We start from the raw sequence: 11,071 nt of genomic DNA, 5'->3' as shown, positions 1-11,071 counted from the left end.
AAAATGTGAAGGAGAGCGGGTTGCACTTCCGGAGCACGTTGCTGCCACTCGGGTTCACTTCCGGTGTTGTCCGGGGTGGGTTTGGGTTCTTCCCGTTCTTGGTGCCGCTGCTGCCTGAGGGAGGGACGGGAGTTGAGGTCTCATGGAGCCGCGGCTGTGAGGAGCCCCCGGCCCTGGCTCGGTTTGGGAGCCGGGCGGAGGCCGGAGCCGGAAGCCGCCGGAGGCGGAGGAGATGGACAAACTGACCATCATCTCAGGATGCCTCTTTCTGGCCGCCGACATCTTCGCCATCGCGAGCCTGGCGAACCCGGACTGGATCAACACCGGGGAGTCCGCGGGTGAGGGGCTGAGCAGGCTTGGAGCGGATCAACAGCGAGGGGTCAGGGTGCAGCCGCCCGGGGGGAGGGGGGCGAAGGCGGAGTGGAGTGGACCGGATCAACACACGGGATGGTGAGGGGATCCGGACTGAGTAAGCAGCACTGAAGGGAGCTGGATCGCTCCTTTCTAGGAGTTTGTGTGTGAGAGGGCTGGGGGACCTGGGCTGGAACTGGGAACGTGCGTGCGGGAGCGGGCACAGGGCCACTGGGAGTAAGTCAGGGCCACAGAACCTATGGCTGAGGGTCTGGGAGGCGGCGGGCACAGTCTGTGTTAACACCGGGAGCCTTTGGATGAGGAACTGGGGGTCGGAGACTAGGTCACGGGGAGCAGTCCTGGTAGAGTGGGGAGATACTGCCTACATGAGCAAGTTTGGGGACTTCCCACGTGAAGGAGGCTGGTAGTTCTGAGTATTGGCTGAACCTGGACTAGATCAGTTTTGGGGAGTCTGAGAGTGAGAGGGGTTTGGAGTGGAGGGGTACTGCGGAGTCTGAGCTGAGAAGGTGACACTCTAGGCAACCTGGATTGGATATATTCTGGTAGAAATCTGTAGGAGAAGAGCTGGTCTGGAGCAAAGGGAATAGTCTGTGGATTGAATGAGATATTTTGTCAGAGGAGAATCTACAGGTGAGAGATTCTAGGGCACTGCCTGGCCAATTTGAACTGGATTGGATTGAGGGAAATCTGTGTGCATAACTTGGCAATCAGACTGGATTAAAAATGAAGAGATATGGACAAGAAGCCAGTTTAATTGGGATCAGTGCTGGAATATCTCTTGTGAGATCTTAAGTGAGATCAATACTGGGTAGTCCACAATGAGAGAGTGGAGATGGTCCAGCCTGATCAACCCAGACTGGATCAAGACCAGGTTGTGGAGTAACAGAGGATACTGGCCTGGCTGAACTGGACCGGAGTAATACTAGTGAGTTTACACTGAGGAAACCACTGGGGTAAGGGGCAAGGTGAAGCCTGCTCTGTCAACCCAGTCTGGCTGAATCTTGTGGAATGTTTTGGGTATCTGTCTTCTCCTATGTAGCTGTGCAAAGGTACAGAATCTCTTTGAAAAGTTCTTTAATACAACCTATGTAACAAAAGCAAAATAAACCATGTTGAACCAGGACCACTATTTGTTTCCTCACTTAATTTTAGTCACCTTGGACAGTGAATTTTGAATAGTCAATTTTTCTGTTTTATAATTAATTTCACTTTTTGGGTCTTGGCTGCTGTGTTTTAATTTTTAATGTTGGAAGGGAGCTTTAGATCTCATTTTTCCTTCTCCCTCTTTAAAAAAAATTTTGCATGATGTTTTTAAATCTATTTTTAGGCTTTAAACCTATATATTTTGTGTTTTAACATTTGACACTGTTCCTTTAAAGGAGGACTTAAGTATCCTTTTGCTAATATAGTATTGTAATTGCTTTTGTCTATAAGTAAATACATAGGTTTATTTACAATTCATCTTAGCTGTTTGATGGGGCTGGGCTTAGGCAGGAAGACAATAGAAAGATTTCTCTTTGATCTTGCACCCCAGATGAATCTAGAAGTGTCTTTTCAGGGAAAGAATTTGTGATGCCATTCTTGGTAGACTCCACCACCTGAAAATGGGCAGAGCAACCTAAATTGATCTCTCATTGACATTCCAATCTCCTGGCTGTCACACAGGAAAGGTATAGAACTGTTAAGAATGGCCATATTAGATCTGTCCAGTGGTCCATCTTGCCCAGTATTTTGTCTTCTGACAGTGGCCTATTTACTTCAGAGGGTGTAAACAGAATAGGACAATTTATTGAATGATCCATCCCCTGTCATCCAGTCCCAGCTTCTAGCAGTCACAGTTTACGGACACCCAGAGCATGGGGTTGCATCCCTGACTATCTGATAGCCATTGATGGACCTATCCTCCATGAACTTAAATAATTCACTTTGAACCCAGTTATACTTTTGGCTTTCACAAGATCCCCTGGCAATAAGTTGTACATTGTGTGAAGAAGTATTTCCTTATGTTTGTTTTAAGCCAGCTGCTTATTAATTTCACTGGGTAACACATGGTTCGTGTGTTACATGAAGAGGTAAACAACACTTCCTTATTTACTTTCTCCACACCATTCATGATTTTATAGACTTCTACCATATCTCCCCTCATTTATTTCTTTTTCAAACTGAACAGTCAGTCTTTTCAATCTCTCTTCATATGCAAGCTGTTCCATACCCCTAATAATTTTTGTTGCCCTTCTCTGTATTTTTTCCATTTCTAATACATCTGTTTTTGAGATGGGGCAACCAGAACTGCATAATCAAGGTGTGGGTGCACCATGGATTTATATAGAGGTATTATGATAGTCTCTGTCTTATTATCTATCCTTTCCCTAATGGTTCCCAACATTCTGTTAGCTTTTTTGACTTCTGCACATTTAGCGGATGTTTTCACAGAATTATCCAAGATCTCTTTCTGAAGTGGTAACAGATAATGTAGACCCCATCATTTTGTATGTAGAGTTGGGATTATGTTTTCCAATGTGCATTACTTTGCATTTATCAACGCTGAATTTCATCTTCCATTTTCTTGTCAAGTCACCTAGTATTGTGAGATCCCTTTGTCTTTGCAGTCTGCTTTGGCCTTAAGTATCCTGAATAATTTTGTATTGTTTGCAAACTTTGCCACCTCACTGTTTACCTCTTTTTCCAGATCATTTATAGATAACATTGAACAGCAATGGTCCCAGTACAGATCCTTTGGGGACACTGCTGTTTACATCTATCCACTATGAAAACTGACCATTTATTCCTACCATTTGTTTCCTATCTTTTAACCAGACTGACCCATGAGAGGACCTTTTCCCGTATTCCATGACTGCTTACTTTTCTTAAGAGCCTTTGGTGAGGGGCCTTATTAAAGGCTTTCTGAAAGTCCAAATACACTATATCCACTGGATCGCCCTTGTCCATATGTTTGTTGACACACTCAAAGAATTCTTATATATTGGTGATGCACAATTGCCCTTACAGAAGCTGTGTTGACTCTTCCCAATGTATCATGTTCATCTGTGTGTCTGATAATTCTGTTTTTTTACTACAGTACCAGGCAAATTGGTTGAAACTGAAGTCAGGCTTACTAGCCTGTAATTGCCAGGATTGCCTCTGGAGCCTTTTTTAAAAATCAGTGTCACATTATCTATCCACCAGTCATCTAGTACAGAGGTTAATTTAAGCGATAGATTATGTACCACAATTAGTTGTTGTACAATTTCATATTTGAGTTCCTTCAGAATTCTTGGGTAAATACCATCTGGTCCTGGTGACTTATTACAGTTTAAATTAATGTTTGAATTTAATGCTTCTGTGTGGGACTCTACTGCCCTTGCCCTCCTACCTATGTTCAAGGGGTGGCTGCTAGTTCACAGATGTTAATGCATAGTGCAGGGATACCTGGACAGTATTTTTTTAGAGGAAAACAGGATTTAGAATAGAGGGTGACTATCAGATTCTGTATTATAAGTTTTTGTGCTGAGATTTCCCCTGGCACCCACACAACTTACACATCTTTACTGCTTGATGTTTATTTCCTGCCAGAAGGTTAAATAAACTTGTGGAAATGCAGACTATTCATGAACAATGGCTCATAGGTTTCTAAATTTGTTGTAGCAAGGGAATTAGAAACAAGCCAGCTATCAGGGATTGATTAATGTTTAGCCATGGGAGTGCCCCAGTCATTCAATGTGGGAGCTTGTGGGTCAGTTCTCTTCTGTTATACCTCTGTTACTAGGCGGAGCTCTGGGGAATGAGCCATTGTGCAGGGATTTTTAAATCTAATAAAGTTGAGTATGTTTAAAATAGTAGATATGATTTTTTATAAATCACTGATCATGTTAATCTGTCACACAGACCGGGAAGGGCTCAACAGGCTGCTATTTGTTTCCTACCACCTTGGACCCACTTGCTCTTAAGCTTCCCTTGGTCTGAGTAGACTGCAGCCCTGTCTTTTTCCTTTGCCTCTCTGACATGCTTCCTAGGCACAGGCTCTGTCTGTTACTCCTTCATGGACATAGCGCCCCAAGGCCCAGCTGGCCTAGGCCCCCAGGGCTATTGTTGACCCCACACCGTGCTCCCAAATAACTTAAGCATATCTTTTCTCAGAGCTCCAACCTTCTGGGGGCTCTGGGTCACAGTTCACCTCTTCAGGGACACATGATAGTTGGGGGAGGGGATGGAGTGGAAACACACACAGAGACTTTGTAAGGGATCCCAAAACCCAATCATACTACTTTAGATAGGACAAAAGATGTACAGACCTAGACAAAACAATAAAAACATCAGTATGCATTTCCTTGCCTCAGTTTCCTCATTGCTTTTAGGTGTTCTTTGTGCTCAGGTCAGATTCCTCTAAGGAGTCTATGGACAGCCCTCTCCACATGGCTTCTCCTCCTAATCACAGAACGTCTCTTATGTGAAGCTTGTTGGGGTGGTTTTATTGGGTCGACTTCTGGATCGATTGAGCGGGTTTTCACTGACTGCTCAATCAATCCAGATAGATAGATCTGACGGCAGCGACTTTGCCACCGTCAGTATAGACATACCCTAAGTGTCTCTTTCAAAGACAGACTTGTAATCACCCCTCTCCTGCTCCTTAAGACAGAGAACATGAGTTAAGAATATGGTAAATGGCTTAAGCATACAGAGTTCATAATATCAAACAAATTCCTTAATTGCACATACACAGATTATCTCAAATTGTCACCTCATCACTTTCTGTAGGACCTAAAAATGTTTTTACTCTCTGCTTCTGTGGAAACAGGATAACAGACACTGCTTCTAAACTATTCTGAAGACACAAATGATGAATAAAGATCGTGTGTGTATAAAGGTGCTACATACAGTACACTAAAATTCTCGTTAAAGAAACCAGCTTAATCACACCTCTATTGTTAATATAAAAATCAGTACTTGAACTGTTCTGCCAGGCTGTCGTTAAATATTAGTTAAATGACTGTTTCTTACTTAGGGATCAGATGCCATTTCTATCCCACATCTCCTTTGAGGTGAAAGTAAAACCATTTTAATTAAGCTAAACTTGGCAAACCTTAAGACTGCATGGATTTTTCTAACACACTAGACCATTCAAATAGTGTTTTGACAGACTGAGATTTCTCTTGTCTGGTTGTGCCAAAGAAGCTGCTGAGTTGATACAATCTTAAAAGAAAGCTGTTAGGTCTTTTCCTAATAAGAATATTGCATAGATTTGTATCAACACAAAAAACAATGTATTGTTACAATGTAAAACTTTATTTTTAAAATTATTTTTTGTACTAAAAGAATAAAACATTTTAAAATAAGCATTTCACCTAAACTGATAGAGTAAGGAAAAGAAGAACTAAGATGCCCATTAAATCAAGGACTTCTTGGGCTTAATACTGTAGTACTGTAATGTAAGATGAGTGCTTGAAAAATGATACTTACTTCCCAGAGAATGATGCAGAAAAGAACTGGGGCCCTGTCACTGAGGTCCAGGACAATGCTTTGTCGATAAACCCAGTTGCTAGGAGGATTCTGGGATTCATACCAGTTTGCTGTCCCTATACCATGTTCAGGGACTTCATCTTTCATATCTGCCTCTGAGTAATAGTTGTCTGACACACCCACCTCTCACTGGTCAAGGGAACTTTCTTTCTGTGCCCAACCTTTGTGTTTTTGGGGTTCTTTTCTCGTGGGAATAGCTCTACTGCCTGTCTCTGCAGATAATTGTACTACCAAGTAGCAGCAGAATGACATTATTCCTCAGGGTTTGGAAAAGTAGCATAAAACTGCTGGTCTTGTCAGTGCTGCTGCCGCTTAAATATAGGAGAACTCTCAGCCAATTCAAGAAGATGGTACTACATTGGATCACTCAAATTTGTTTGTTACCATAAGGGTTGGAACCTGGGCTCAGATTTTCAGAAAAGTTTGTGTCTTCTTTGAATGCACAACAATGCCTATGGCTAACTTGAATGTGTAATTAAGATTGTCTATGCAGTTGGTCACACTACAAACCAAATTGGTCATTTATATGATTTTCTGAAAATCTGGGCCTTTATTAAATGAAATCTTAAATTCTGTAGTGTTTGATGGCCGGGCAACACTTCTCCTTAACCCTTCGCTCCAGCGAAAGTTTTATATACATCATAAAGAAGTAGATATTTTAGTCCTGAGCAATGCTGTGTTTTTTGCATTCCCTTCTGTAGTTATGCACAATTGACTAAGTTCAGGAGCTGGATCCTCAACTGAGATTTTCTTTGCTTTTATAAATTTGTTAGAGAAATGGTGCTGGTTTGGCCAATCTTGTTTAAGGAAGTTCATGTGTTTTAAAATACGTGTTTATTTGATAAAATAAAAGATAAAAACAAATGGATTTGTGTCTCAAAGAGCTCCCAATTTGAAGTGTGTGTGTGTGTGTGTGTGTGTGTGTGTGTGTGTGTGTGTGTGTGTAAAAAACACTGCTGGATCAAATCTGAAAATTAGCAATTTATCAATAATTTTATGGTGACAGCTTTATCTTAACAGACCAGTATACTAAACAAGAAATAGAGGCTTAAACCTGCTCCAGATTAAATCACTGACTAAACTCCCATTGATTTTAGTGGTAGCAGGGTTTGAGCCTATATCTCAGTGCACTTTCTGTAATAAATTTAAAAGCTTTCATAAGATGGTAGTGTTTATTCCATGTTAATTTCTTGTGTGGGAGGATCTATAATGACTCTTACTGAAGCTGATATTTTGTCTTTTTCACAAAAGGATGGGGTGGTGGGTTTAACTTATCTTAGTTTCAGCATTTCAAGACATTCCTGTAGCTAAAGGAACTTGAATGGGATGTACTATTAAGCTGAAGAATGATTTTTAAAGCCAAATGTATAAGTTGTTGCAATTTGGAACACTTTCAAGGCAGTCCATAAAACTGTGGAGCATTTAATCAAATAAAATCCTGTTTGATACACTGAAATGTTAGTGTCTGTTAACTTTGGGATGGATGGCTAAATACTGTAGCATGATTGTTTGGTTCCATTTTACAGTACACAATATAACTGATTTCTACTGATATAATTATAGCTTGGCTTTTCATCAGTTTTTATAATACCATGTATGGGATGTATGGATTTCAAAATTTAAGACTGCTACATTTTGAAGGATAACTTCCAAAATAAACTTATTAATGTAAATGGATGTGATGGATCTTTTAATGTAGGACTAAACTATAATCTTATGGCTGCTATTCATACATGTAACAGTGCTGACTCGTGTGGAATTATTGTTGAATAGTACATTCAGTTTTACCTTGCATCTGTGATATGTAATTCTTCACATAAGTGACCTGCATGTTTATTTTTCATCTAAATAGTCCTGTATATAATGCTGTAGAGTGACAGTAATGACAATAAGTTGTGAATCTATATCATGACACTTATTTAACTGTCAACAGCTTATTCACAAAGGCTGTTACACTACAAATTTTGCAAAGCACTTTCCGTGGAGTCTTGTTTCATGCATGGCTGTTGGTAGTGTAGGATGCTGCCAGTCAAAGGAAACAGGTTTGAGAGAAATTGCTGTACTATACACTTAGCACAGCTATTATATTTTCTTCCTCCTTGGATGTGTAGATCTTCCACTATCAAAGAACTGGCTGCAAAATGGTGGTGGTGATTTAAGTGTCAACAATGTGCTTGGCGCTGTACACAATATAAAATGACTCCACCTTAAAGAATTTTTATTCTAATGGAGAATATGTGACATGATGGGAAGCCGTGAAGAAGGAATAACTTAAAGATAATGTTAAAGCAATGTTTGTTTTAGGCCATATTTCATGGGGATTGCAACAAGGGAAGTTGTCTGTCCTCTCAGTGACATGTTTGCATGGAGCAGATGTGGTGGATATAGAAGGAGGAATGGAGTTACAATGTGGAGAACAGGAGCTGAGGCAGGGCCATGTATCCTACACCATCCCTGACAGGTGTTTGTCTAACTTATTCTTAAAAATCTCCAATAATGGGGATTCCACAATTTCCCCTGGAAGCCTATTCCAGTACTTAGCTATCCTTACAGTTAGAAAGATTTTTCTAATATCTACCCTAAATCTCCCTTGCTGCAGATTAAGCCAGTTGCTTCTTTTGCTACCTTCAGCAGACACAGAACAATTGATCACTATCCTCTTTATAACATATTTGAAGATTGTCAGGTCCCCTCTCAATCTTTTTTTCTGAAGTCTAAACATATCCTATACATGGTATTATAAAAAGTGATGAAAAGCCAGGCTGTGATTATATGATTATTATGTAGATAAAATGCTTGCTTTTGAGGGGTATAAAATAGAATGGGTTTAAGGTGGTAGAGGAATAAAAGGAGCACACATCTGTATTCTGTACTAAGTATTCAGTGTGTTTGCGCTCCACACTTAGAAGTACTAGTGTGTACCAGGACCAGATGGTGTCCACCCAAGAGTTCTGAAGGAACTCAAATGTGAGATTGCAGAACTACTAACTGTGGTATGTAACCTATCATTTAAATTAGCTTCTGAACCAGATGACTGGAGGATTGCTAATGTGATACCAATTGTTAAAAAAGGTTCCAGAGGCAATCCCGGCAATTACAGGATGGTAAGCCTAATTTCAGTACCCGGCAAATTGGTCGAAACTATATAGTAAGGAACAGAATTATCAGATACATAGATGAATATGATTTGTTGGGGAAGAGTCAACATGGCTTTTATAGAGGGAAATCAAGCCTCACTAATCTAAGTAGAATTCTTTAAGAAGGTCAACAAGCAAGTGGACAAGGATGATCCAGTGGATACAGTGTACTTAGATTTTTCAGAAAGACTTTGAGAGGTCCTTCACCAAAGGCTCTTAAGCAAAGTAAGAGCTCATGGGATAAGAGGGAAGATCCTCTTCTGGATCAGTAGCTGATTAAAAGATAGGAAATAAAGGATAGGAATAAATGGTCAGTTTTCAGAATAGAGAGAGATAAATAGTGGTGTCCCCCAGGGGTCTGTATTGGGACCAGTGCTGTTCAACATATTATAAATGATCTGGAAAAAGGGGTAAATAGTGAGGTGGCAAAATTTGCAGATGATGCAAAACTATTTAAGATAGTTAAGTTCAGAGCAGACTGCAAAGAGTTACAAAGGGATCTCACAAAACTGGGTGACTGGGCGACAAAACGGCAAATGAAATTCATGTTGATAAATGCAAAGTAATGCACATTGGAAAACATAATCCCAACTATACATATAAAATGATGGGTCTAAATTAGCTGTTACCACTCAAGAAAGAGATCTTGGAGTCATTCAGATAGTTCTCTGAAAACATCCACTCAATTTACAGCGGCAGTGAAAAAAGCTAACAGAATGTTGGGAATCATTAGGAAAGGGATAGATAAGACAGAAAATATCGTATTGCCTCTTAATAAATTCATGGTACGCCCCCATCTTGAATACTGTGTGCAGATCTGGTTGGCCCATCTCAAAAAAGATATATTGGAATTGGAAAAGATACAGAAAAGGGCAACTAAAATGATTAGGGGTATGGAAAAGCTTCCACGTGAGGAGAGCTTAATACAACTGGAACTTTTCAGCTTGGAAAAGTGGCTGCTACCGGGGGGGGATATGATAGAGGTCTATAAAATCATGACTAGTGTGGAGAAAGTAAATAAGGAATTGTTATTTACACCTCATAATACAAAAATTAGGGGTCACCAAGTGAAATTAATAGGCAGCAAGTTTAAAATGAACAGAAGAATGTATTTCTTCACACGATGCGCAGTTAACCTGTGGAACTCTTTGCCAGCAGATGTTGTGAAGGTCAAGACTACAAGGGGGTTAAAAAAAGAACTAGATAAGTTCATGGAGGATAGGTCCATCAATGGCTATTAGCTAGGATAGGCTGGGATTGCTGTTTGCCAGAGTCTGGGAATGGCTGACGAGATGGAGCACTTGTTTACCTGTTCTGTTCATTCCCTCTGAAGCAACTGGCATTGGCCACTGTTGGAAGAGAGGATACTGGGCTAGATGGACCGTTGGCCTGACGCAGTATGGCTGTTCTTTTGTAAAAGTTAGCACTGAAGTTCCCAGTCTAAGCACATGTAATATAGTTAAATTTTGTTACAATCATGTTTCTTTATATGTCTTTCAAGTGACTATAAAAATCTCAGACAAGGCTTGAGTTGTACTTGAATGACTTCTTGTTATGTAATCTGCCATGTTTAGGGCATTGTAGTAGTAGTAATAATCATAATAGTAAGGCATAGATGTGATGGAAAGCATTTATTTTGTACTTGTTTGAATTTCTGGTGTTTGGAATTGTTTTCTACATGAGCAGACACTCTTACCTGTTTCATCCTAGTTATTTGACATAGCTAGAGGATGAATGAGAGCTCTGATCATCCTTTTCTGTTTGCTCTTTAGTAGAGGCAATATTACTTTGTTTTTAAAATAGCAATATGTTTATTTTTAGCACACAAGGGTGCAAAACTTTATTCATGTATTTCCTGCATCTTTGCTGAATTATTCAAACTCTAGTTGGTTTTACAGAATCGGACACCAGACCATCATTTTTCATTGAGCACAGATCTGGAAGCCAGTCAATTGAGTTGTTACTCAAGCATTATTTTTAAAGTGCCATAAAGTACTAGCTTGCTTTTTTTAACTTCCTTTTTTGGGTAAAATTGCAATAAAAAC

The 11,071-nt window shown here is 40.1% G+C and overlaps 1 protein-coding gene across 5 annotated transcripts in view; it reads left to right on the top strand.

Moving 5' to 3' along the window:
• The first annotated feature begins 82 nt into the window (after positions 1-82).
• Positions 83-11,071, top strand: part of MOSMO (modulator of smoothened) — a 36,480-nt gene continuing 25,491 nt past the window's right edge. For all 5 annotated transcript variants that reach the window (XR_010920340.1, XM_067550974.1, XM_067550973.1 and 2 more), the window contains exon 1: positions 83-338. Coding sequence is in view for 4 of the 5 variants with exons in the window: in XM_067550974.1 (XP_067407075.1) it covers positions 233-338 (106 nt within the window). In the remaining variant the exon portion in view is untranslated. The remainder of the gene's footprint in view (positions 339-11,071) is intronic.

The sequence above is a fragment of the Emydura macquarii genome, unplaced genomic scaffold, assembly GCF_026122565.2.
Source record: "Emydura macquarii macquarii isolate MOO-44397 ecotype Brisbane River unplaced genomic scaffold, CSIRO-AGI_Emac_v2 contig_1348, whole genome shotgun sequence".
Lineage (NCBI taxonomy): Eukaryota > Metazoa > Chordata > Testudines > Chelidae > Emydura > Emydura macquarii.
Note: the sequence above shows the minus strand (reverse complement) of the source record. Positions and strands in the feature narration are given on the sequence as shown.